We start from the raw sequence: 26,727 nt of genomic DNA on the forward strand, positions 1-26,727 counted from the left end.
CCTCCCCCGGGATGTGTGTTTAGGGGTGGCTCTCGATTGCACCACACTCTAAGGTGGTTAGGTTTCACAAACCCCCTCCTGCTTTTGTATGGCTTTTATGACTATTATTTCTGTGTTTTTTTTTTTTTTTGCCATTGAACAGTGATCCCCGATCAGTAGTACGATTGTTCCACTAATTGAATTCCAAAGACCCTGGGAGACGATGGCGTACCAAAATGTATTGATAAGCCAAACTGAACTCTTGGCGTTTCATTAAAATCGTATTTATTATTACTTAGTGCGCTTGTCGGCTTATCACTAGGGATTCTAATTACGGGCCGGGGAAAGCCATAAACCTAATGCCGAACGCTGAATACTGATCCGATCCCATCCGATCTGCCACCGTCGCGACAATCTGTCTGTCTCTTCTGCCGCCCCGGTTGCCCAGAACTCTTCGAGACTACACACCATTGCGGTAGATCGTAAATCTATCCGACACCCTAGACTCCGAATGCAAATGCAAATGCAAGTGCCCTGGCGCTAGCCAGCTAATTAGTTTTGAATCGACGGCGACTACAGGTAGCCACAGGTAGTTCTAGAGATCGCAGGGACAGCGGGACGGCAGAGTGGCACGCGAAGTGCTGCAATTTGTCTGGCTTCCGGTGCACTACTTTTAGTAATTAACCCTCTATGTACATTTTCTAAGATACAAATTCTTTTTATGGCTTACTTTTATGGTTGTTTTAGCAGCTACATTTTTATGTTACATTTTATGATTTAGTATAAGATTCTCATTACTATATAGCTTCTTATACAGTTTTTTTCAAAAATATAACCTCTAAAGTAGTATTGTTTTTTGGGAACATTTAAAAACATTCAAAGAATTAATTTATTTTCGTATTTAAAAAAAGAAATAAGCTTAATATATAGATTATTTAGATATAGTTTATTTAGAAATATACCATAACTAAACTATTTAAGAGAACCTTGAAGAAAAGATAAAAAATATGGTTCGAAAAACTGAAAAATTTATCAGGAAAGATTCTTTGAAATGAAAACGGGTATTGTTTTTATTTTTTCAATTTATAGGAAGTATATAAGAGACTTAAATTTTATAGTTTTTAAAAATATTTTTAATAAATAAATTTATAAAAACCCCCTGATTAAACAAGGGGTTAAAGTCCATCTCAAGGCGCACTTTTCAAAGTCAATGTCGGTAATTGACGTTACAGAGTGCAGACACAGAGAGCATTGCATTTAATTCACTGTTCTGGGCCTTTGTTCGGCTCAGTGAAAATCATACTGGGAAGATCGGAGCCAAAATGTCTTCCATATTGTAAATTCTTTATTCGCCGAGGCTTTTATCGCGCGAGCATCGATAAAATTTATTAGACAGGCGCCCCAATAGCTCCAACGATGCTTGAAATGAAATGAATTTCTTTGGAGCTTTATCTCTGGGCTTGTGGCCTGTGTCTGGTCTGATGTGGACTGGGGGCTTTGGATCGGTTTTCTCTGAATTGATTCGCACACTTATTCCATGTACAAACATACATACATACATGGGGTGTGTGCCTTTATCTTGGTCTGGGGTAATGAAAATTCGTTCCGATAATTAATAAACGACAAGCTTATATCTGTTTCAATGAAGTGTTTTCAATGTCAGTGAGGCAAATGGTCAGCAATTAAAGATAATGCTATCCCTAATACCAGACTATTGTATTTGGTTTAGAAAATAATATGCACTTTCAAAAACATATAATAAACACATAATTATAAAAGTATAATAAAAGTATAATTATGAAAGTGTCTATAGAATTTATCTAAATACTTTGATTTAGACATTTAGGTTTATAAAATTCAAATAGTAACGATAAATAATATTAGAAAATGAAAAGCCTTGGAAACTCTATAGGTTTGAGTCCATGCTAAATATCAATAGCCAATGTATGAACCTTTCGATAACTTTTAACAGCTGTTAACATTTATTTGGCAACTTATAAACACTGTTGACAGACTTACCAACACTTCTGCCAGGCTGACGTCGCGATGAGGTTTTTTTCCGGCGTTTTCTTAATTTTATTACTTAAACTTTTACAGCCAGGCTCTGCCGGCGAAGTGGAGGTTGTCGGCTGTGGCGGTTTCATCAAAAGTCATGCCGAAATCGACTTTTCCAAGGTGGAGATCAAGCTGTAAGTTGCCGCTCCAATTGAAAGCAACGACCCTCTTCTGATAAGATTGGGCGCATGGTTGCAGAGCCGCTAATTGAATAATAAATTAACCCGTATATGTTTAACCTAATTTCCACAGCCTGACTAAGCAGGGTTCGCTGAAAGACAAAACCGACTGCTCTCCCTCCAATGGCTACTACTTCCTTCCCATCTACGACAAAGGTGACTATCTGCTCAGCATTTCCCCGCCGCCCGGCTGGAGTTTCGAGCCCGAACAAGTGGAGCTAAATTTCGACGGAAAGACCGACGTGTGCAGTCAGGGTCGTGATGTAAACTTCGTCTTCAAGGGCTTCGGCATTACCGGACAAGTGGCTCTGGCCACCGGCGGCGGAGCACGTGACGTGGACGTTGAATTGCGCTCGGAACAGGGCGAAGTCCGTCGCACCAAAACCGATGCCAATGGCATTTTCTCCTTTACCCCAATAATTCCTGGATCATACGTGGTCAAGGCTTCGCATGCCAAGTGGCATTTCTCCAAGGCGGAGCACAACGTGGTGGTGGTCAGCGGTAATACCGAATTGCCGGCTAATTCTCTTGTGGTTTCCGGATTTGATGTTGTGGGACGATTCGATACGACCTCCCAGTTGCCAGGCAATCTAGGCGTGGCGCTCTACAAAAAGAAGGGAGTAAGTTGAGGTCACTATACTTTTAATATTACATTTTATTAACTTTTAATTTTGTTTTCCCAGCAATCTCTTGTGCCAAAATGCGGCAAATCCTCTACAGCTCCTGCGAATAGTAATAAGAATGACTACGAATCTGCAGCTTCCTGCTTCACACAGCTGGACAAGTCAGGAGAATATATTTTCAAGAATGTTCCCTCCGGAAAATATCTCCTGAAAGCCATCAACCTCGATTCTAAGCTGAAACTACATCTGAGCCCCGAGTTCTTAGAGCTGGAAGTTGGCAAGGATACCCTGCAGTTAAAAGACGAATTTAAAATCACAGGCTTTACGGTTTCGGGCCAGGTTTTCACAGCTGTTGGCGGAGCTCCTTTGAAGGGAGCTCTTGTTAAAGTAAATGGCAAGAAAGTGGCTGAAACCGACGCCCAGGGATCGTATACTCTGGAAAATCTCAAAGCCGGCACTGTCAACATTGAAGTGGAATCCCCCCAGCTCCAGTTTGCTCCCCTGCAAGTCAAGGCCCAGATAAATACCGCTTCGCTGCCCTCTATCGCACCATCGGCCTACGAGGTTTGCGGCAAAGTAGTATCTCCGAAATCTCTCTCCGTGGGGCTGACCAAGAGCGGTTCCACCTTCCACACGACTGCTACCACGAAGCCGGAGAGCGGCAGCTGGTGTGCCTTCCTGCCGGTGGGCAAATACACCATCGAAGTGCTGACCACGGATGCGGACAAGGCCTCTGGAGTGCAGTTCTTTCCGGTGCAGCAGCAGACGGAGGTGCGCGATGCTCCTGTCAATGGCATAACCTTCTCGCAGTTGCGGGCCAAGATCCGCGGTGAACTTCAATGTCTGCCCGATGCCACCGGCACGTGTACGTCCGCAGAGGTTACCCTCCAGGCGCTAGATGCCACCGGACAGCCCACTGACAACAAATGGAAGGCCAAGGCCCACCGTAAGTACCCCATTTACCTGATGCCTTGATAAGAGTTGGAATCTAGTATCAAGAAGTGCCATAAATTTCCTAATGATAACACTCCAGAGGGGATTTTTTTGAAAAAACTTATACTTTAATAAATTTTAAATCATTTTAGGTGGAAAGTATGTTTTCAAGGACATGCTTCCGGGACCTTACGAGCTGACCATTCCCCAGGGAAACCTCTGCTACGAATCCACCCGCGTTTTCTTGAACGTCGCCTCTGCCGAGGAAGATGCTCCTCCATTTGTGCACAAGGGCTACGAAGTGTCCATCATATCTAGCCACCGGGCTTTGGTAGGATTATCCCCTAATCTCATCTAGAATTTAAATTAAAGTTTCTTTTATTTCCTAAAGATGCGCTACACCCACATCACTGGACCATCTGATGCGAAACCCCCGACGGAAACCCTGAAAATTGCCTCCGGCGTGAATACCTTCTGTGTCAGCAAGTACGGAAGCTACGATTTCAAACTGGAAGGATGTCATACCTATGACAGCACACTGCCCACCAAGTTCATTACCCCTGAACCTGAACAGCTACAAACTCTGATTATCAATGCGGTTGCCCACAAAACAGGAATTCGTGTCCTGTCCACGGAATCCACAGCGGATTCTATTAAATTGGTCCTCGAATCGGATCAGGGCACGGAGGTGATCGTACCAGTGGCTGAAGCAACCAAGGTGGACGGAAAGTTCGCCTACCGGTACGACACCTACCTGAAACCAGAGCAGGTCCTGCGGATTACTCCTGTTAGTGATGTTCTGCTTTTCGCGCCCCAGCTGAAGGAGATTGTAGGTGGCAGCGATTGTGTAGACATCGCCTTCAACTTTGTGGCCACCAGAGGCCTGATCTTGCGCGGCAAGGTGGTGCCTGCCATTAAAGACGCCAAGATCACGTTGTCCTTCCCAGATCAGCCGGAGGTGGAGAGCCTTGAGGTGCTCACTTCGGTAACCGGAGAGTTCAAGTTCGGACCCATTGACGAGTCCCTGGCCTTTGACCTGAAGGCAGAAAAGGAGTCGTACGTCTTCAGCGATTACAACCGCCAGTCGGCGTCGTTCAGTGCCCACAAGCTTTGCGAGATTTCGGTGGTTGTCAAGGACGAAGCGGGTCAGCCGCTCAATGGAGTGCTCCTGTCGCTGAGCGGTGGCGAGAGCTATCGCAAGAACCTGGTCACCGGCGACAATGGCGCCATCAACTTCCACTCGCTCTCCCCCTCGCAGTACTATTTGCGTCCCATGATGAAGGAATACAAATTCGAGCCCAACTCCAAGATGATTGAGATCAAGGATGGCGAAACTGTGCCAGTTACTCTTGTGTAGGTTTTATTTCTTGATACCTATACTCCCACCTTACTAATCCTTATCTTTAATCTAGTGGCAAGCGGTTTGCCTACTCCGTTTTTGGCACCGTGACCTCGCTTAATGGCGATCCATTTGGAGGTGTGAACGTCCAAGCCATCGCCAACGATGGCTGCCCACAACAGCAGGAGGAGGCTACCAGCGAGGGCAATGGCCAGTACCGCATCCGTGGCCTGCAACCTGGCTGCAGCTACTCGATTCGCGTGGTTCCTGACAAGGAGACGGTGGACCGTTCCATTCCCGCCGAGCATACGGTGTCGGTGGCCAGCGAGGATGTGCGGGACATCAATCTGGTGGCACTAAGTCCACTGAAGATTGTGGATGTTTCGGCTCGGGTGACGGCCACATTAAATGATCACTACAAAACCCTGAGAATTGTGATGTACCGCAAGGGCAACTCGGACTCGCCAGTGTTCTCCCAGAGAGTTGGCACTCCGGTGAACCCCAAAGCCAAGTTCAATCCTGGCATCACTGTCTTCTTCCCGCGCATTCCCCTGGACGGCAAGAGCTACGTGGTGGAACTGCAGTCCACTCTCTCTGACAAAACCTACACGTACAAGCTGCCATCGGCCACCTTTGTGGCAGATCGGGGATCCGTTTTCGTCCAACTGGACTTCAAGCCAGAAGTTCGGGCTGCCGAGGCCGATCTCAATCAGAACTCCATCTCCGCGCTGATACTCATCGCTCTTGTGGCCATCGCCTTCTTCAAGCAGGACCTGGCCACCAGCTTCCTCAGCTTCGTGTGGGCCAAGCTGAACGACGTGGCCGCCGAAGTGGCCCAGCGGCAGAAGAGCAAGACGCAGGTGCGGAAGAATGAGCCCATCAATCAGCGGGAGATCGAGCAGATGGCCGATCAGATAAATGCCATCAAAAAGAAAAAGACCAAGAAGATTTAGTAGATTAGTTGATACATTTTTGAGTCCTTTAGTCACATTTCCGAGGTATTCGCGCGGGTATTCAATCGATTTTCTTTTTCTATGTGAGATTTTTTTATAACTCCCCCCAACTCTCCCACTATTTTTGTTTTGAATCGCATTTAAAGAATAACTTTTTGTAATATTTTTAGTTCATATTTCATTGATGGATTGAGGCAAGTTTATTTTGTGTGTTATTCCCATACTAGGTTCCTTCTTCACTCTTATAGCTAAAATAAATAAATATAAATACATAGATTACTTCGATTTGGTGGATCTACTGCATCAGGATGTGCTCGGCAACGGAGCTGAGTCTGCGATCGCCCCGGCGCTTCCGCAGCTGGGCGTTTCTCCTCTCCGCCTGCAGGTTAATCTCGTTCTGGGAGTCCTCCGCCGCCACTTCTTCGGTGGCTGCCTCTGCCTCCTCCACCTCCGCTTGATGGGATTCCGCCTCTGGACTCTCTTCGTTTTCGACAAAGATGCACTCTGGGTTGACGGCAGCGCACTCCCCAAAGTTGGTGGCTCTGGCCACAGGATTCCGGGCATTGGTGTACTTCTCAAAGAAGCCACGGCCTACGATGCGGAAGGCCATGCTGGTCATGGGATTCAGCTTGGAGCGGAACTCCATTTCGCAGACGAAGCGGCGACGGCAGGCCTTGGAGTCCAGGCCCAGAAAGGCGAACATGAAGTCGGCGATCCTGGTGGAGGTTTTTGGAAATTAAGGCGTGTCCTTAGGCTTTCTTTGTAACTCGACTACTTACTGCTCTTCAGCTGGCATTTGGCGGGCCACGCTCTCTGTGATTTCCTCGTCCACAATCTCAACCTGTCCATCCTCCTCTGCCTGTTCCTCATCCTCCTGCATCAGATCAGGCTGATCTTCAGTGCTGCGCCTGCCACGACGACGCACATCCGTGGGACCAGTGGGTCCGGTGGGACCCTCGCTGTGATAATCACTGTGGACATCCGAGGAGACAATATCGGATCCTGCATAGCTGCTGTAGCCGGAGTAGGGCTCGAAGCTGGGGCTGGAATCATAGGATGTGGGGCCCTCATAGTGCTCGGAGTGATCATGATCCAGAGAGTAGGGAATGTGATCGTGGTGGCTGAAGGATGAGGGTCTACATGGAAGATCCTTTTGTTAAAATCTGTCAAAAACATAAACTCCTAAATACTTACGGATGATCCAGGATAATCTCCTGATTGCACCTGGAATGGGGCCAGAAGTAGCGGAGACCCAGGTAGATGGCACTGCCCACAAAGAAGGATACAATCACCACTTTCACCTTGATCCAGTAGGCGATCGCAATGGGCCACAAGTGGCGGTCTAAAAAAATAATAACAAAAATGAAAAACCCAAAACAATATTAAATAATTTTCCATTGCATCAGAGGCGGATAACTTTCACTCCTCCCGGTATTCTACATTTTTAAAGAAGCCCAATATCTTTGGCCAAGACTGAAAGTGAAAAGTGTTAATTGATCGCGATTCGTGATCATCCAATATCATCTGGCTGGGGATTTGAACCTTAGTATTAAGGGGAAAACTTTCCAAAGAAAGTGGACTGACGGTACACGCCCCAGAGCTGTGATTATTTTGATTGCAAACAATCAGAATTCTGGTAATAGTTACCCGCTAATTGTTATATAAATTATGCTCCACTGATAACACCTGGATTATTGTTGTTTAATCACATGGCCAGTAATGGGGTTAGTGATAAAAATTAGATAAGATTTACGGTTACAAGAGGAGAGTAAGTCAGAAATATTTTCATTCACTTTACAAGATAAATTTGGTTTTGAAAATATTAAAATTAAAATATTGTTCTACTTACACCAGAACATATGATGACGATGACGACGAGTTCGTCCCTCGAACTCCACCAGCTCCCGGCCTAGATTCTCCCAGGTATCCTCCGCTTGGTTATCCACTTGGGCAGAAGGCTCGACGTTTTCCGTCTCCTCGCAAAAGACCAGGGTGTAGTAGAGGACCAGGAGCACGGCTCCATACCAAATAGTATTCTTATGCATGGTTATAGATGATTATTTTCGAAGGTATCTCAAAAGTTGAAGATTAAAAGCTGGTATCCCTTTAGCTTTGGTTAGTCACTGCAGAACTGAATGATGCAGCTTGGAGCTGCGGACAGGGCTTATATACCGATCGGATCCAAGTTCAGGGTGATAATTAAAAACTCTGTTGTGGCTTTGCGCGCAGATTTTCACACATGCGTAGAGAAGCCGGCACCCAAGCCGGTGATATGACGAACTCGAACTTTTTAATGCTCAAAGCATGCATTTGAAATTTCTTTAAACTAGTGCAATTTCACTTTCTTAAATCGTGCTTTGGTTTCTAGCCATATTTGACTTTTATGTAAATTAGTAGCGATTATGAAACGCAGGCCTGACTTAGCTAATTGATTGATGTCGTTTTTTTCATGAGAATTTCAAATGTTATGTAAAGTGCGCGCCAATCTATCTGAAAGTTCTTAAAAGTTATCGAAGTTGCAGGGTGTCATCGCTAATGTGTTAGATGTAAACATTCTACGTAGTTTTTGTTTAATGCCAGATTTCTGAATTATGTCCGGCCTTACATCAAATGATATGGATACAAATCCTCCTGCTCCGGATCCCCAGGCGCCAATAACGCGCAAAGGATTCCTAATTTCCCTCAAAAACTGTGGTACCCCAATGCCAATTCCCGAACAGAATCTGGTGGGTAAACTACGACAAGCTTTCGAATATTATAATAATTGTAATCTTATTTTTTAGTACGGACGTTGTCGGCCAGTTTCTGAGTTCGAGAAACTTAACCGCGTGGGTGAGGGCAGTTATGGCATTGTCTGTAAGTAGAACCACTGACGGTACTGATCCCATTTAATCCAAACAGTATCCCACAGACCGCGCACGTGACACCCGCTCCAATGAAATTGTTGCCCTGAAGAAGGTTCGAATGGACCAAGAGAAGGACGGCCTGCCTGTCAGTGGCCTCCGTGAGATAATGATCCTAAAGCAGTGTCAGCACGAGAACATTGTTCGTCTGCGTGAAGTGGTTGTGGGGAAGAGCCTGGACAGCATCTTTCTGGTGATGGATTTCTGTGAACAGGATCTGGCCTCGGTGCTGGACAACATGTCTAAGCCGTTTACCGAATCAGAAGTGAAGTGCATCACCCTTCAGGTTTTAAAGGCTCTGAAGTATCTCCACGAACGATATATAATCCACAGAGATCTAAAGGTTTCCAATCTTTTGATGACCGACAAAGGATGCATTAAAGTTGGTTAGTGGATGATAAGCTATTCTCCGATTAAATTCTGACTTTTTACTCTTTTTTTTCCAGCTGACTTCGGTCTTGCTCGCATGTATAGTCAACCTCCCAAACCCATGACACCACAGATGGTGACTTTGTGGTACCGAGCTCCGGAGCTACTCCTGGGCTGTCGCACTCATTCAACCGCCGTGGATATGTGGGCCTTTGGCTGCATTTTAGGAGAACTTCTGCTTGGGAAACCCTTGCTGCCGGGTAACTCAGAGATTGCCCAGCTGGACATGATAATTGACTTGCTGGGTGCTCCCTCGGAAACCATTTGGCCTGGCTTTTCGGAGCTGCCCGCCGTACAGAATTTCACTTTGAGCCAACAGCCCTACAATAATCTCAAGACCAAGTTCCACATGATTGGCCAGTCGGGCAGGAATCTCCTTAACATACTGTTTATTTATAATCCCAACACTAGGGCCACTGCAGAGGAATGCCTTAACAGCAAGTACTTTTTGGATCCACCTCAAGGTGAGCTTAGCACCTAGATTTTCTTGATACATCTCCTGTAAATTCTTCTTTTCAACAACAGCTTGTGACCCCCGAATGATGCCCACTTTCCCCCAACATCGCAATGCCACATCTGCTACACAAGCTCCGGCAGCCGCGGACATTCCCATATCCGATCTTCTAAATGTATTCATCAAGCGCCAGCGCATGGATTAAAACGTTAACGAATTTATTGAGAACATTATGCAATGCAATTGGGTGGAACTTTCTACAGGTATGGCCGGTCCATTGGCGTCTTCTTGGCCTTCTTGTCGCGGGCGCGTGGAAACCACCGGTTCTTGGTGGTGTGTGTCAGCTTCATCAGCTCCTGCCGCGCCACTTCTGGATGTTTCCTTCCAAAGGCTTGCATCGCCGTCTTCAAAGCACTTTCCTTGATCACATCAGAGGATTGGACCTCGGCGATCTTTGGCAGCGGTTGCGTTTTCTCGTAGGGGAAGGGTGTGTCTGGGTGCCATGCCACTATGGTGCGGCCGTTCTTGGTCACCGCCACCGCCTCGACCAGGCTCTTGCCACCGACAGCATTGCGGTGGATGGAACTCGAGGAAAATAAACGAAAACCTGCGTATAAACGTGCCGCTGACATTTTTACACCTAGTGATGGCACGCACGAACCGATAACATAACACCTAGAAGTATGCAATCTATCGGTGTCCAACTAAATAGTTCCACCTGCTTGCATTTTAAGCTTAAATTTGGAAAGGCTACGCAGTATATTTAAAATTATACCATAAGAAGATTAATAAAACATTTATCTATGTTTAAATAAGGATTAACAAATAAAACCTTTACCTTTTTAAAGGGATTCTCGATAAGTTTTGTCGATAACTTCTGTTATCACTTCCAGACACTTTCCAGTATCAGCAGGCGGGGGTTTAGTCACTCAATAAACAGCTGTTCGTCATTTGAAAAATAAACTTGGAGCCGCGATGTGGATTGTGTACGCTTTAGTGGTACACGTACTACTCCTGGGCTCCATATTTGTGATTTACTTTCGCTCGCCGGTGATCACAGACCTGAAGCCGCAGAAGGAACTCCTGTCGTACGGATTAGAAGCTCCGGCGAATCGCCTTGTGCTTATTGTAACGGATGGATTCCGCGCCGACTCCTTCTTCGAGAGCAACTGCGCCAATGTGCCGCACTTGCGAGAAATCTTTATACGTGAGGGCTTGGTCGGCGTATCACGCACCCATGTGCCCACAGAATCTCGCCCCGGACACATAGCCCTCCTGGCCGGACTCTATGAAGATCCTTCGGCTGTGCTGCGCGGCTGGAAGAAGAATCCCGTCGACTTTGACACGATCTTCCATCGAGTTAAGCATGCCTACTCCTGGGGAGCCGAGGACATCATCGAGGTGTTTGAACATCTCTCCAACGGCAAGAATAAGCACTTTCGATTCTACACACAGCACCTGGACTTCTCGCCAGGATATGAGACCTACCAGCTGGACGACTGGGTGCTCAAGAAAGTGAAACTTTTGTTGGAGAGAAAAGGAGAAACCCTACGTAGAGCCAAGCCTGTGATATTTTTCCTTCATCTTCTGGGACTGGATACTGCTGGACACGTTCACAAACCGGGGACACCCAAATTTCTTCAGAATGTCGAGAAGACGGAGCGTGGCATTTACGACATTTATCACGAGTTTGAGAAAGCTTTCCCCGATAAGCGCACGACCTATTTACTGACTTCTGATCACGGAATGACTGATTCTGGTATGTACTCCATATCTTGGTGAACTATTAATCAGTACCATCTTCATTTTCAGGCTCCCATGGCGCTGGCACGCCTCACGAAACAGACACTCCTTTCATGCTGTGGGGCGCGGGGGTTTCTCGCGTAGCCCCCCATCCTGGTCGCAGTTTCAAGGCCAGTGAAGGAGATAAACTAATGCCACTGCATGAGGTGGAGCAGGCCCAGCTCACGCCTCTAATGACATCCCTGTTGGGCGTTCCACCTCCCATGAACAACTTTGGTGTACTGCCCTTTGGCTTCATGAACGTCAGTAGGGAGTACGAGGCCACGGCGGCCCATGTTAATGCCCTGCAGCTCCTGGAACAGTATACGAAACTTCAGCAGGAGCACATGAAGGGACTGTTCTCGAAGATACTACCAGAGTTTAGTATTCTTTCCACCGAGGCAATCGAGCAGTACAAGACTAAGATTCTGATTCTGCACAAGCGGAGAGAATACATGGACTCGTTGGCCACGACCCAGTTGGTTATGTGGGAGGCCTTACAGGGCATCGATTACTACCACGGCTACTACCGCAGGGTTCTGTTGCTGAGCACGACTTTGACGTTCTGTGGTTGGATCTTCTACTTGTATCGGATGCTTTCGAATAATCGCGCGACCTTTATGGAGGCGACACTAGATAAGAGCAGCAGGCTGGTTCGACTGAGCCTTGGAGGCACTTTTGTCGTCTTGGTACTGTTCTTGATAGCGCAGCGGGCGCCAGCACCAATCTCCTTCTACCTACTGCTGCCACTGCCTGTCTGGCTAATAGCCCTGCAGCCTGGAAGTCCTAAAGGCTCCTCCGCTGCCAGCCAGAATGCTTATAGCTCCCTAACGGGGCAGACCACAAAGTGGCAAATCCTACTCATTATTGGTTGTGCCGAACTGATGGTGTTCACCTTCTTTGAGCGGCGACTGATATCTCTGGGCTATGTGGCCTTCGCCTGCAACAGTGGATGGAGCAACTTTCCAAAGAAGTCGGCAGAGTTTTACGCATGGATGGCTCTGGTACTGATGTTGGCCTGCTTCCCGCTGCTCCCCATCTCGGTTGGCTATCAGAATCGCTACCTTCTGCTGGCTGGGGTGATTGTGATCCTCGGAAACTCGTTGTGGAATGAGGAGAAGCGCAAGAACTACAGCAAGCACACGAAATATTGCAACTCACTGATCCTAGTCGACACCATGGTGTGCGCTTATCTCCACACCAACATGATAAGCATTCCCGTGGCCCTGCAGGTTACCAGCTGGCTGTTCCTGGGCTATGCCTTCATCTCCATTGCGCTGAACAAGGAGTCCCGGCTGGAGGTGCGTCTGGCTCAGATCGGATTCAATTTGGGCTCCCTCTACGCCACCCTGTGCACATCCTACGAGGCAATCTTCATCCAGCTGCTCACCATCGAGCTGGGACTCTCGCTGAGTGCCCAGAACTCGCTGGCGGACAAATCTGTGCTCCGCCTGGCCTTCAGCCTACTCCTGTACACATTCTTTTCGTTCTTTGGCACCGGAAACATCGCCTCCGTCAGCTCCTTTGATCCCAACATTGCCAGATGCTTCCTCAGCCACTTTGCACCGTTTGTGATCATGGGTCTGGTGCTGCTGAAGCTACTGCTGCCGGTGGTGGTGCTTATGGCTGTGGTCTATGCCCAGAGCGAATTCGTCCGCCAGCACGAGCAGCAGATCTTCATCTGCCTGCTGATTATCTGTGATGTGATGGGACTGAACTTTCTGTTTTTGGTTCGCAACCAGGGCTCTTGGCTGGACATTGGCTCCTCGATATCCCACTTTGTAATCATGGAGGTGACCACACTGGTGCTCCTCCTGCTGGCCTATGCCGCCAAGTTGCTGTTGCACCTGATTCCCTGCGAGGGAATCGCCTCCAAGTTGCATTAGGATTAAAGGTTCAAATTATTTATATAAGTTAATAAAAAACCAAACTGTAAGCTAAGCTTAAACATTTATGTCAGATAATATTTACAACACTAATTAAAAATTAGTAACATACACATGTAAATCGTAGAATCTATATGCTAGGAATGTGTGTGTGTGGATCAGGATGGATTGATTTTCTTTCAGAAGTCTTCTAATATTTTTTAAGTTAAATCACATTTTAATACAAGAAACAACACTTTCTTTAGGGAAGTCCTTAACTCTACCAACTATTTAACGAATTTTTAAATAAACTTTTATATTTATTTTTTTTCATTTAATTTGAAAATATTTCGATGTATATTTTAGAAAACCTTTTAGAAAACTGAGAAAATCAATCCACCCTAATGTGTGTGGTTTGGGGTGTAGTGTGTGTATGTTTTGTGTGTGTCATGGCACAACGACATCTAATGAGTAGCAAATAGCAGCAGCACAAATCGGGGAAACGATAAACTAATCTTTCAGATAATGCTCCACCGGATTTAATCCTGTGAGTTTCGAACTGGCCACCGTCTCATCTAAAAAAAAAAGAGGAAAATTAAGAGGATTTCTTCGGTCTCTAGAGGATGATCACCCACTTGACTGTGCCGGTTTGGCTGTGGTGGCCTTTTCCAACCGCGGAGACGACTCCAGACAGTTGAGCCACTCGGCCAGTGAGATCTTTTTGTCCCCATTTACGTCGCAGTAGCGGGGCATCTTCTTGCCACACCTGCGCAGGTGACTGTAGATTGGAATTGACATTAGAATCAAGCTATTCGAGGGTTATCTGATTCCTGATCTCACCTGGCACTAGTGACCAAATCTCGAAAGACTTTCCACTCTCGACGTTCCCAGAGTTTGTTCTTGTTCTGGTCCAGGTAGACGAAGCTGAGAGTGGCGATCTGCTCATCCTCCGATTTCCATGTCGAGGCATTAGAGCTAAAAAGGACACATAAATTATAATGCTAATTATTTATAAAGAATATACCTACAAGGTGGTGCCGCTGGGCAGCATCCTTGTTTTAAGAAAGGCCTTGAGATCCTTGAGGAACTGCGTCTTCCGCGGCTCAGTGCATCCTTTCATGGGCCGCACTACCACCTCCTCTTCGCACTGGGGTCGAGTGTTCTTTACCAGAGTGCCAGAAATACTCTTCCCAGTGTCCTCGTTGACGCACCAGCAGTAGGGAGTGGAACTGTAGCACTGGATACGTTGATACCGACCATCCGGCATGCACTCCGGCACATAGAAGCGACTCTTTCCGCCTCTCTGAAGTTACAAAATTAGAAAATTAGAAAAGATTAAAACTACGAAAGGATAACACTACTCTACTACAGGACTCTCTATCCTTCAAGGATTAGGTTAAAAATAACAACAGAAACTCACAGCTTGTTCTTCCAGAGCCACATCCTTATCCATCCAGCAGTTGGGTTCGCTTTCAGTATCCTGACTGGTGGTCTCCGTCTTGGAATTCAGCACTACAAGGATACATTTTTTATAATTAAGGATATTCAAGGAGTATAGGGATTCTGGTTAGTTTCTACGTACTATATAATGACGGCATGAGAGTGCTTGAGTTTGGTAATCGAAATGCTGTATCGGTATCCTCGTCCTCGCCCACATAGCCAGAGTCCTCGTAGTTATCCTCGCGCTCTTCGCTACCACTCACATCCTCGGAGTATGTGGGCGGATTGCTGATGACATTGGTGTTTGTATGATCCCGATGGTTGCCATGAATGCGGTAGTGGGTGGATTGTGGAAGCGGACTGCTCGCTAGCATATTCATGATGGCGCTACCTGAGATGTTAGAGATAATGGCATGATATGTTAGCTTCAATCTTTTGCTCCTAAATCCAATCCTACAGCTAGTTCCACTTACGATTGATTGAATCGTTGGCCAGACAAGTGCTCCACTCCAGTCGGGTTAGGTTATCGTCCTTAAAGATATCACAGTATTTTCCAAAGGCGCGACCACATCTTCGAGGCTTCACAGACTAGAAGGATGGAAGAGTTTTGAAGAAATTAGCAAATGAGGTCCCTAATCCCTAAGAACTAATTCACTTACTCGCTTGAGAATCTTCTTAAGATCACGGAGTTCCTGGCGATCCAGCTGTTGGTTGCCATTCGAGTCCAGTTTCGAAAACTTCCAGTCCAGGACGGCGGCATCTGGCATGGACTGCGGACGACCCGAGCTCACTGCCTCCTTGCGAAAAATCCGCATCAAATTACCGTTGAATGTGGCACGATCCGTCTTGCTGCACGACCTCTGAGCCCCACCGGTTCCCACCTCCGTGCTACCCTTGGAGGCGGCAGCTATGTCCGGCTTGAAGCCGATCTGATGCAGGGCCAGACGTCGCCACTTGCTGTTCAGCCGGCAACGCGGCTTGCCCCGGCGGGTTCGGGCAGATTGGTCCTCCTTGATGGGTCTGCCCATGCTGTCGGCGCACCAGCAGTTGTTGGCGCCCATGCACTGAACGGCAGCATAGTTGCCATCCTTCCGGCACCTGGGCACAAAGGAGTTCGGATTACGGAGCTTCTGCCGGCGAGCATACTTTAGGGCCTCCAGGCAACCTGGACAAAAAGGGGATGTTAGGAGGATCTAGGTGATACCATCATCCTTTTAACTCACCCTTGCAGGATCCTTGATACTTGAAGCTGACCTCTTGACCCCAGCACTGGGCCCTTAGCAGGTGACACCTGGTGGGATAGGTCTGGCCGTCAGTGCCACAGACGACACCCTCCTTATCATCGCACTCTCCCACTTTGGCGACGCAGGCGGGCAGCTTGATCTGCTGGGAGGGAGGGAGTGGTGGAAAGAGGTATCAGTCTGGGTTGCAGATATAGCTGGAGAACGTGCCTGACTCCCTCACCCCTTCGGCAAACACGCGTAAAATGATTTACTGCAGTTATGGCCAGGTCTGCCAAGTCGCCAAGTGTCTGGGCTCTCGGCTCACTCTGACTGGAATACGAATATGTTGCCAACGTCTGACGGACAAACGGATAGGGGTAGAGGGGTAGGTATAAGGTGGACTTGTAGCTCTGCCCGGCTAATATGAAAATCAAAGTCGTCAGGCCCATAACTTGATCGGCATCGCAATTCGCCTCCCCCCCGAAAATCCGCACCAAAAAATTATGGCATGTCGGCCAACTGGCTGGCTCACAGTTCACAAATTCTTGTTTAGCCCACAAAAATCATATATATACATGTGTGTTGATGTAAATCGGAGATATAAGTAACATATAGTTCCCCGCCACTTGGGGGATTAGCCATTCCAATGCAATATTTGCCTTTTGTCGCCAATTTGCTGTGCCAGCCCACGGACGGCTCGGACACTACTCGGACATTAATTAGATTTTGCTGTTTATTGAAAAGTGAAATGCGTCGTCAAGCCATCTAAATGTCTCATAACTGAAACATGTTTTGGATAAGATACGAGGATACTAATTGAGGGGCTCCATGTAGACATAATGTGGTAGAAACCAAAGGTATTTAAGTGCTTTCTGGCTACAGTTGTACGAAGTTAATTAAATGATCTGTTAGACTTCCTATAAACTCTTAAAAAATTATTAAAAATTAGACTTCGTATATTCGGGAGTGGTTCTAATAACCCCCCCAAGAACTAATGAGTATTAGACTTCCTATATACCCTTAAAATATTATTAAAAATCCGACATTGTAGCTTCGGGAGTGTCTCTAATAACCCCCCAAGAACTGTGACACCTTTGCTGACATTAAATATCCAGAAGCCAACTAGATAGGTTATACAATTATGAGAAGCACAAATGATACTTGTCCCAGTGTTATCTTGTTGCTTCTATGTACATTGTACACACATACAATCTATACAATATATATAACATATATAACAATAATGTTGAATGTCTGTAAACAATTCGATTTCATTTTGTGGGCAGAAAGCACGCGCTACCTGGAAATAGGAGTGTGCAGGTGATTTTCGACTCCCGACTGGGTGCAGACAGATATCGGACAAGAATACCTAAAAAAAAATATATATACAAACAAAAAAATATTTATTTAAAAAAAACTAAAGCTTATAGGGGGCATATGGAATATGGATATTGCTGCAATCGGCAGATCGGATGGCTGTTCTCAGAAATGGGGTGTAGGGCATCTGGTTAAGTAGTTGGAACATGGAATTGCCATCACTTTTGAATTAAAAAGTGGAGATTTGTTAAAAAACTTAAAACAAATATATAATTAAACATATTTTCTAATAGGTACTGTATAGTACCTGTTGGGAGAGTAACTTTTGTCTTTTGAAATATAGAACCAAACTTAAAAAACATAGTTTTTGAAATAAATTTTCAGAAAATTTGTTGGATTTAGCCTTAGGAGCCTTAAAATCACCTGCTTCCCTGCCAATAAGATTGTCTAATTTGGAATGCATATGACGTATTCCTAGTCGATTATCTGCGTTTTAAATAGGGCTTTATCCCGAAAACGTGCCTGGAAATCGGATTTAATATGGAATGGGCATGAAGCACCCTGTGTTCCCTGTGTACTTCCCCCAAGCCTCTCTCTACCTGTCGTCTACCTTATCGCACCTTCTCGTTCGCACCTTTTGAGTCACAAATTATAAACGGAGACAGCTCAAGGATTGTTACCGAGATAACGACAAAATTATTGACTGACAGTTCTCACGGTCGGTCGGGGCGGCCAGACCAGCCCAGCGACCAGGCGACCAGGCGACCAGGCGACCAGTGGAGGCTGTGGGCGAGGAGAACAAGACGGGGCAAAAAAGAACAAGAACCGCACTTTAAATACTTCTTCACACTTTGTCATCATCAGGCAGCTTAGCATTGGCAAAATAATAAAAAAAAAAAAATATAAAAAAAATTAAGAAAAGTACCTTAAAAAAAAAGCAGGAGCAACCAAAGGTAGGAAGAAAAGAAATCGCTTTTGACTTGTGACCATTTTGTGTTCTCCACTTTTTTCCACCATTATCCCCCATAGCCTTCCCCCCATCCCATCAAACTACTGCTCCTTCTTCTTCTCTTCATCTTGCTCCTTCTTCTTTTTGTCTTCTTCTTTTTTTTTGTTTTTTTTTTTTTTGCAGGAACACGTTACTCTATCGGTCAGATGAAACAAAAACAAAAATCAAGGTAAGGAACAGGTAAGGGGGATAGGTAGGTGGAAGAAGAGTCTGCCGGCAGACTCTCTTTTTAGAGTTTGGCAGACAGCACGGCGTCGGACAAGCCGAAGAATTGTATTAACAAGAAGAAGACTACAATCGCAGCTTCTTCTTTGTCTGATTTTTTTTATTTTTATTTTTTTATTTTTTTCAGTTTTTTTTTTTTTTGGGGCGAGAAGAGTGCTGGTTGCCTTTGGATACCTGGAATATTCAAGTGTTTTCTTGGGATTTGAGACTTTTGGACATTATTATAATGGATCTGGGCAGAAAGCTTTCAAGAGACACCTTTTATAATTTATTTAGTTTTTAAGATATTTATTTAATATTTTAAATTTCCATAATTATTAAAAAAAAATAAACACTCACCGCTTGATCTTCCGTCGTTCCTGTCGCAAATAGAATCGACAGCCAGGTGAGAAATAAAATGCATTTGGAAGACATTTCACTTTTCTTCGAATATATAACCTGGTCTTTTTCGTTTATTTTTTACAATAACTTAATTGTTTATTTATTGTATTGTTTTTGAATTTAGCACCTTTCGCATTATAGTTAGATTTTTCAATTATTTCATTATATTCCGCTTATAATCCGGCCAGCAAACACACACTTTTTTCGCAAAGTCGCAATTTAATTTTATTCCCAGAACTTTCCGATTTACTTTGCCGACTTGCCGCCTTTCCGCCTTTCCGATTTATTTATTTACCGATTCCCGCTGGTCTATTTATAGGCAATAGGTATAGGTAGCAGCTACCTATTGTGTGCGTCTGCATTAAGGTGTTTCAACAGCAGATATCGTCTTTATATAATGCCTCTGGTTGTGTGCGATTTTTGCCGCAGTTTCCGATTCGATTCAATTCGATTGGATTGGAAAAGCGCTCGAAAAATAAAAAAATACAAAAACACAAAAATTTATATGGCCAAGCAAAAAACTAAACCGATCGACGCCGAGTCCGAACTCGACTGCTCGAGTGGCCCACACGGGATTTGGCTTGGAGTGGCCCAAAACTGGCCGAGAGACCGTCGACAGTCGTCGGAGAGAGTCCAAGAGAGTGAACCAACCAGCCAGCGGAGAGAACCTGAGAATCGGGGAGTGGGAGAGACGATGGTTTGTGTCGCCAGAGTGTCTGGCCTGTTGCATCCAATATCTTCAAATAAAAAATGAATCGCTATGAACTGAATAAAAATGGAAAAGTGGGTCTTGATATTTTCTTAAAAGGTTTCCAATTCCCCAATTTCAAAGGCTTAGTTCCTTCTGAGCCTCTGTCACAGGCACACCAAAATTCACTAAGCCTTAAAGGCAAGAACGTGATCTTCGTGGCTGGTCTGGGATGCATTGGCCTGGACACCAGCAAGGAGCTGCTCACGCGCGAGCTGAAGAACCTGGTGATCCTGGACACCCAAGAAAACACGGAAGGATTGTATGGGCTGAAGGAAATCTGTCTGGATGACGGGCCAGATGTCGAGCCAGATGTGGCAGAGCTGCTGCTGGAGCACCCCACCCAGTCCAAGGCCATTGAGAAGAACAAGAACGGTGGTCTCTGGTTCCTCGACCAGGGCACCCTGGAGGACATCAAGTGGACGAGGAGGAGGAGAGACTGAGGAGGAGTCTCTTTTTATTCTATATAGTCACATGGCAGATTATGATTCTTTATAAGAAGTATAGATTATATTTGAGATATACATTTGAGATATTACTTTATCTAAGCAAGACTGTATCCTTACAGAAACTGGCTTAGTGGACTGGTGGGCAATGGTGTGTGCGTGTGAAAATTATCTTCTTTTGTGCATCTCAAGAGGTTGCCTCACCAACCAAAAACATCTAAAACAAAGCGACCAACAGTTGCACCAGCTGCTCAGCCAGCGGGGGAGGGGGCTGGCACACCACCAGCCAGGTGGCAGGGGGCAGGTGGCAGGAGGCAGGAGGCAGAGTCGACGGGGGTCAGGGGAAAACGTGAGCAGTCGAGAGCCCTGCTCCTGTGATTTATAGAGCCGCTGGCCAGCGAGGAGAGGAGCCCGGTTGCCGGTCTTCGGGTTGTGGCGTGAAACCTGCCAGACAGTCTGACGGCAACGATAACTACAGCCCCTCCCCCTGACCACCGGACCCCTGAAGGTACACCTCTCTCACTCCCCATCCTCCCCCAACTCCTTATCCCACACACACACACACACTCACACACCCTATAAACCCGGCAGTGCCTCTTGCTTTGTTTTCGATTGTGCCACACTCGGTTTTGTGGTCTTTTTCGATGATCAAAAGTGCAGTGAGAGGAATTAGGACTTAGTTTATTAAATAATAGCTTCATAAGCCATCTAGTATTATGATAGAGATTGTAGTATTTTTTCAAGTGTAGGCATGACTAAAAAAAGACGACCTGCACCTGGAGAAGTGTTAGTGGCGGGAGGGTCGGGGTTAACTCAAGTGGAGTGGAGGACTGGCAGACAGTATGACGCCAGAATGCAAGACAAGACAGCCAGGTCGATAACAAAGGTAAACAGGCAACAGCCAGATAGCCAGATAGCCAGCTATCTAGCCGGGCAGCCGGCTCGGCTAAGGAGCCCAGAATGAGCCAGAGGCACTTGGTTTCGGTTCGGTCTGCCACGGTCGTGGGATTCGATCGGGATGGTTGGCTCAGTCCAACTCAGGAGGAGAGTTCACAACCAGATGCAGATGCTGATACACAGATACAGATGTATAGATACAGATACACATACGTAAACAGTCGCAGATACAGATATGAGTTGCGTTGTGTGCCCAACTAATCATTGTGTGATTCTTGTTTGTTTATTTGCCTGGCTTTATGAAGAGACTTTTCGGTAGAAATTATTTATTGTCGCCTCTGTGTTTATGTATCTGACCATTGGAGTATCTAAGTATCTGGACACGCAGTGCGTTCCAGCAGTTAGCCAGAAATCAACATCAAATCAGCAAATATGTTGGAGTTCCAAAAAAGTTTTTTTAAGGGGATTTTTTTGCAGAATTGGCAGAGAGGAAAAGGGATTACAGGAAGTTGTTGTTTCCTTTTTTAAATATTATTATTTAGGATCTTAAAGCATCAGGTAGGACAGAAGAGGTGGAGAAAGATCTTCCAGAGAATAGTGATCGGCACAGTCGGCAAAAAAGAGCCACCTGTGAGCTGCTCTTCAAGAGGAACTGGAACTACACCGACTGTGCCGATAGAGATTTGATATTATGGAACATTTAATTTATTAAGCAATTATTACATTAAATATATTGCATTTTTCCACGTCTTGCAAACAAATATTCTATGAAAAAAACTCATTCATTCACAAACTCTCCTCTACCTTATCTCTAAAGCTCTGGGGGGTCAGAAAAAAAGGGCACTCAACAATGAACTATTTTTGTTCAGAGGTATGTTTGTTGCATTTCCGTTTTTTTTTAAGGTTTTTTGAAAAAAAAGATACGCCGATCCACTAGTATAATTTTCTCTTATCACTTTACCGAGCAAACAGAATACTAGACACACGATCGACACTGCCAACAAACAAAAGAAAGAGAACCCGAGTGGGAAGAGAAAGAGAGAGGTAGAAGTGCGGCACTTAATTAACACCAATTACAGGCGATCTCGCGAGACGAAATGGTTAATAAGAGTATGTAGAAATTAACGTTGAAAGGCGACCGAGTTTTGTTTTGTTGGGGTATTGTTTAAGTTGAGTTTTGCTGATGAATGGCGAGCAAAAATCCAGCAAACCTTACACAACTAGCTCCACAATCGAATTGTCTTCATTTTTTATTAATTATTAATGCACTAAGTTTAAACCAATTCTACCTATTTTTATATTCCTTAACTATTTATCCGTCCGCGCAACGCAATGGTAGTATCCATTATCCATTACTCGATTCCTACGAGTTTACGATTGTAAGAGGCAATGCTACCGCTCTCTGCTCTGGAATAAAGCTTATTGTCTCTTTAAAATGCTTGTCTGATGCATGAGCTTCAAAACAATAATTTGAACTTGGCGCCACATTTAAATTGTGGGTATCGATAGCTAGATTATCGAAAAAAGTAGTGGTGGGCTAAGATTGATGTTCTAAAATTAATTTAGAACATAATGGCAATAGAAATTAACAACTAAATATCGCCAACCAAAAAGATTAATTTCGAAATTCACAACTAATACAATATTTAGTTCATAAACCAAATAAATATAAGCTACCGGCATTATGCAATGTATCGATAATCATTTTACATCATTGAATAACCGAATAAACGACCGTTTCATGTAATCGTTTGACTCTGAATCTTTTAACGAAACCTATTGATTTTGTCTTCTTATAAAACGTTTTTTTAAATAATATATACTGTAGTTGATTAAAATAAACATACTTGATGAATTCATTTCTTTCCTCAAATGTCTATGGCTCAAAATGAAACCATAAGGGTTTTGGGACATTTTTGGGACATTAAAACGAATAAAAGAAAGTTAGTTATCATCTACTATGGAATTTGAACATTATATTGCCACCAAAGTCTGCCTTGATATTTCCTTTAGAAAGTTTTTAATTCTTCAATTTCAAAGGCTCAATTCCTTCTGAGCCTCAATCCCAGACACACCAAAATTTCCAAAGCCTAAAACATAAAATTTTTAAGTTTTGCCTAAAAACCAAAATTTTAAAATTTACTAAGCCTAAAACACACACACTTTGGAAACATGTTGTCAAAATTGTGCAGAACAGTTTCTTCAATTAATTTTGGAACAGCGAGGTGTTTGTATCAGCCACGACTATTGGAGAAATATTACGATATCATCGTTAGAGCAGGCTGCTCAGACTCAAAATCTGGGTCAAAATCGGGATCAAAATCAAAACCCATATGCCTTAAAGGGAAGAACGTGATCTTCGTGGCTGGTCTGGGAGACATCGGCCTGGACACCAGCAAGGAGCTGCTCACGCGCGAGCTGAAGAACCTGGTGATCCTGGACGTCCGGGAAAACACGGAAGGCTTGTGTGCGCTGAAAGAAATCTGTCCCGAGACGAAAGTCACCTTCATTAAATACGATGTGACCGTGCCCCTCGACGAGAGCAAGAAGGTGTTGAAGAAAATCTTCGACAAGCTGAAGACCGTGGACATTCTGATCAACGGAGCTGGCATCCTGGATGACCACAAGATCGAAGCCACCATCGCCGTCAACTACACTGGTCTGGTGAACACCACCACCGCCATCATGGAGTTCTGGGATAAGCGGTGTGGCGGACCAGGCGGCATCATCTGCAATATTGGCTCCGTGACTGGCTTCAATGCCATCTACCAGGTGCCCGTGTACTCTGGCTCCAAGGCTGCCGTTGTCAACTTCACCAGCTCCCTGGCCAAACTAGCTGGCATCACCGGAGTGACCGCCTACTCCGTGAATCCCGGCATCACACGCACCACCCTGGTGCAAAAGTTCAACTCCTGGCTGGATGTCGAGCCAGATGTGGCCGAGCTGCTGCTGGAGCACCCCACCCAGTCCACCAAGGAATGCGCCGAGAACTTCGTTAAGGCCATTGAGAAGAACAAGAACGGTGGTCTCTGGTTTCTCGACCAGGGCACCCTGGAGGACATCAAGTGGAAGAAGTACTGGGACTCCTGCATCTAAGATGTTTCATGACGAGATTATTAGTTTTTACTCTATATAGACGTATGGTAATAAGGCTGATTGTGCTTTATTGAAAATAAAATAAAAAATCAAATGTCAAAGTCTCAAAGATAAGAGACAGGCTGATATTTTTGCATAATAGGCAGATAGGAAAGGGATTACAGGAAGTAAATGTTTCCCTAATTAAAATATTAATATTTAAGACCTTTTAGTAACAGGTAAGAGAGAAAGATCTTCCCTTATCTTAGAACAAATATATATTGACAAATTTCCGATAAATACAATGAACTTCATAGTAAAAAATATGGTTTCTCCCAGTGCCATAGACTACAATGAGAAAATCCCCCAGTTCACGCGTGTCCATGCATATTAAATTGCGACACAGACAAAGAAAGTCACCCACTGGGAATCCCTCTGCGAAAAGTTTACCCTGACAGATCCCTATATATACCCATCGAAAACAAGATCGAGCACAAAAGTATCTCAACTGCTAATCCAACATGAAGGTGATCGTCTTCTGCGCTCTGGCTCTTGTCCTGGTTTCTGTGGTTCAGGCTCATGTTAAAAGCTTAGATGTCCATACCCTGGAAAAGGATCTTCCGGGAAATGCTGATGTACAGGAGCACAGCCGCCAAAAAAGAGCCACCTGTGATCTGCTCTCCAAGTGGAACTGGAACCACACCGCCTGCGCCGCCCACTGTATTGCAAGGAAATTTAAGGGTGGATACTGCAACGACAAGGCTGTCTGCGTTTGTCGCCACTGATCGCCACTGACTTCGATAGGGATTTGATATTATGGATCATCTAACTTATTGAAAATATTGTATATATAAATATAAAATATAAATGTATTGCATTTTACCATGTCATACAAACGTATTTCACAGACTCTAATGCCTCTTCAGGGTATTAAGGAGTTAACACCGGCAGGATGGCTTCCGAAACACCATTATTTCATAAGGGTACTCCTTGAAAAAATTCGAAAAAATTGAAAACGATATTTAAGCATAATTTTAAATGAGGAATTGAGGTTCTTGCATCGCTGATTACAAAATGGAACGCTTTTTCAGGATCGGATGAAAATTGGCAGATCTATGGCCACCGAAAGGGGGCCAACTGGGGAAAACGGGAAAAGCCTAATTTTTGAAGGGGTACCCCTTGAAAAAATTCGAAAAAATTGAAAACGATATTTAAGCATAATTTTAAATAAGGAATTGAGGTTCTTGCATCGCTGATTACAAAATGGTACGCTTTTTCCAGATCGGATGAAAATTGACAGAGCTATGGCCTCCGAAAGGGGGCCAACTGGGGAAAACGGGAAAAGCCTCATTTTTGAAGGGGTACCCCTTGAAAAAATTCGAAAAAATTGAAAACGATATTCAAGCATTATTTTAAATGAGGAATTAAGGTTCTTGTATCGCTGATTACAAAATGGTACGCTTTTTCCAGATCGGATGAAAATTGGCAGAGCTATGGCCACCGAAAGGGGGCCAACTGAGGAAAACGGGAAAAGCCTCATTTTTGAAGGGGTACCCCTTGAAAAAATTAGAAAAAATTGAAAACGATATTTAAGCATTATTTTAAATGAGGAATTAAGGTTCTTCTATCGCTGATTACAAAATGGTACGCTTTTTCCAGATCGGATGAAAATTGGCAGAGCTATGGCCACCGAAAGGGGGCCAACTGGGGAAAACGGGAAAAGCCTCATTTTTGAAGGGGTACCCCTTGAAAAAATTCGAAAAAATTGAAAACGATATTTAAGCATAATTTTAAATAAGGAATTGAGGTTCTTGCATCGCTGATTACAAAATGGTACGCTTTTTCCAGATCGGATGAAAATTGGCAGAGCTATGGCCTCCGAAAGGGGGCCAACTGGGGAAAACGGGAAAAGCCTCATTTTTTAAGGGGTACCCCTTGAAAAAATTCGAAAAAATTGAAAACGATATTCAAGCATTATTTTAAATGAGGAATTAAGGTTCTTGTATCGCTGATTACAAAATGGTACACTTTTTCCAGATCGGATGAAAATTGGCAGAGCTATGGCCTCCGAAAGGGGGCCAACTGAGGAAAACGGGAAAAGCCTCATTTTTGAAGGGGTACCCCTTGAAAAAATTCGAAAAAATTGAAAACGATATTTAAGCATTATTTTAAATGAGGAATTAAGGTTCTTCTATCGCTGATTACAAAATGGTACGCTTTTTCCAGATCGGATGAAAATTGGCAGAGCTATGGCCACCGAAAGGGGGCCAACTGGGGAAATCGGGAAAAGCCTCATTTTTGAAGGGGTACCCCTTGAAAAAATTCGAAAAAATTGAAAACGATATTTAAGCATTATTTTAAATGAGGAATTAAGGTTCTTGTATCGCTGATTACAAAATGGTACACTTTTTCCAGATCGGATGAAAATTAGCAGATCTATGGCCACCGAAAGGGGGTCAACTGAGGAAAACG

General features: G+C 44.7%; 9 protein-coding genes across 12 annotated transcripts; 6 read left to right on the forward strand and 3 right to left on the reverse strand.

The window, feature by feature from the left end:
• The first annotated feature begins 1,963 nt into the window (after nt 1-1,963).
• Nucleotides 1,964-6,335, forward strand: LOC6495756 (nodal modulator 3). The gene is made up of 6 exons (XM_001959473.4): nt 1,964-2,168; nt 2,287-2,833; nt 2,897-3,782; nt 3,922-4,100; nt 4,161-5,122; nt 5,182-6,335. The coding sequence occupies exons 1-6, from the start codon at nt 2,026-2,028 to the stop codon at nt 6,059-6,061; spliced, it is 3,597 nt and encodes a 1,198-aa protein (XP_001959509.1). The 5' UTR covers nt 1,964-2,025; the 3' UTR covers nt 6,062-6,335.
• On the reverse strand, nt 6,331-8,504 carry LOC6494873. The gene is made up of 4 exons (XM_001959474.4): nt 7,911-8,504; nt 7,256-7,403; nt 6,841-7,197; nt 6,331-6,777 (listed from the first exon to the last, which is right to left on the reverse strand). Exons 1-4 carry the CDS (start codon nt 8,104-8,106, stop codon nt 6,357-6,359), a joined length of 1,122 nt encoding a protein of 373 aa, XP_001959510.1. The 5' UTR covers nt 8,107-8,504; the 3' UTR covers nt 6,331-6,356.
• Nucleotides 8,505-8,560: 56 nt separating this feature from the next.
• Nucleotides 8,561-10,075, forward strand: LOC6495757 (cyclin-dependent kinase 10). The gene is made up of 5 exons (XM_001959475.4): nt 8,561-8,787; nt 8,845-8,917; nt 8,973-9,350; nt 9,411-9,857; nt 9,919-10,075. The coding sequence occupies exons 1-5, from the start codon at nt 8,653-8,655 to the stop codon at nt 10,050-10,052; spliced, it is 1,167 nt and encodes a 388-aa protein (XP_001959511.1). The 5' UTR covers nt 8,561-8,652; the 3' UTR covers nt 10,053-10,075.
• LOC6494872 (39S ribosomal protein L42, mitochondrial) lies at nt 10,045-10,527 on the reverse strand. Its single transcript, XM_001959476.4, has one exon. The coding sequence runs from the start codon at nt 10,477-10,479 to the stop codon at nt 10,105-10,107; it is 375 nt and encodes a 124-aa protein (XP_001959512.1). The 5' UTR covers nt 10,480-10,527; the 3' UTR covers nt 10,045-10,104.
• A 218-nt stretch (nt 10,528-10,745) lies between these two features.
• Nucleotides 10,746-13,750, forward strand: LOC6495758 (GPI ethanolamine phosphate transferase 1). The gene is made up of 2 exons (XM_001959477.4): nt 10,746-11,606; nt 11,660-13,750. Exons 1-2 carry the CDS (start codon nt 10,823-10,825, stop codon nt 13,513-13,515), a joined length of 2,640 nt encoding a protein of 879 aa, XP_001959513.1. The 5' UTR covers nt 10,746-10,822; the 3' UTR covers nt 13,516-13,750.
• LOC6494871 (SPARC-related modular calcium-binding protein 2) lies at nt 13,568-19,858 on the reverse strand. Of its 4 annotated transcripts, none has more exons than XM_001959478.4 (10): nt 19,048-19,858; nt 16,158-16,317; nt 15,594-16,099; nt 15,408-15,522; nt 15,077-15,325; nt 14,915-15,006; nt 14,523-14,797; nt 14,335-14,469; nt 14,130-14,272; nt 13,568-14,069 (listed from the first exon to the last, which is right to left on the reverse strand). In XM_001959478.4, the coding sequence occupies exons 1-10, from the start codon at nt 19,120-19,122 to the stop codon at nt 14,005-14,007; spliced, it is 1,815 nt and encodes a 604-aa protein (XP_001959514.1). In that variant the 5' UTR covers nt 19,123-19,858; the 3' UTR covers nt 13,568-14,004. The 4 variants fall into 4 exon arrangements, with proteins under 4 accessions (XP_001959514.1, XP_014763033.1, XP_014763032.1 ...); XM_014907547.3 differs by having other exon boundaries at nt 16,158-16,320; XM_014907546.3 differs by lacking the exon at nt 15,077-15,325.
• LOC116654685 (alcohol dehydrogenase-like) lies at nt 19,840-20,309 on the forward strand. The gene has a single exon (XM_032450204.1). It carries the CDS (start codon nt 19,840-19,842, stop codon nt 20,278-20,280), a length of 441 nt encoding a protein of 146 aa, XP_032306095.1. The 3' UTR covers nt 20,281-20,309.
• Nucleotides 20,310-23,213: 2,904 nt separating this feature from the next.
• LOC6495759 (alcohol dehydrogenase-like) lies at nt 23,214-24,390 on the forward strand. Its single transcript, XM_001959479.4, has one exon. The coding sequence runs from the start codon at nt 23,353-23,355 to the stop codon at nt 24,274-24,276; it is 924 nt and encodes a 307-aa protein (XP_001959515.2). The 5' UTR covers nt 23,214-23,352; the 3' UTR covers nt 24,277-24,390.
• Nucleotides 24,391-24,520: 130 nt separating this feature from the next.
• Nucleotides 24,521-25,155, forward strand: LOC6495760 (defensin). Its single transcript, XM_001959480.4, has one exon. The coding sequence runs from the start codon at nt 24,777-24,779 to the stop codon at nt 25,038-25,040; it is 264 nt and encodes an 87-aa protein (XP_001959516.1). The 5' UTR covers nt 24,521-24,776; the 3' UTR covers nt 25,041-25,155.
• The last annotated feature ends 1,572 nt before the right edge of the window (nt 25,156-26,727 follow it).

This window comes from Drosophila ananassae, chromosome 3L, assembly GCF_017639315.1.
Source record: "Drosophila ananassae strain 14024-0371.13 chromosome 3L, ASM1763931v2, whole genome shotgun sequence".
In the NCBI taxonomy this organism is placed as follows: domain Eukaryota; kingdom Metazoa; phylum Arthropoda; class Insecta; order Diptera; family Drosophilidae; genus Drosophila; species Drosophila ananassae.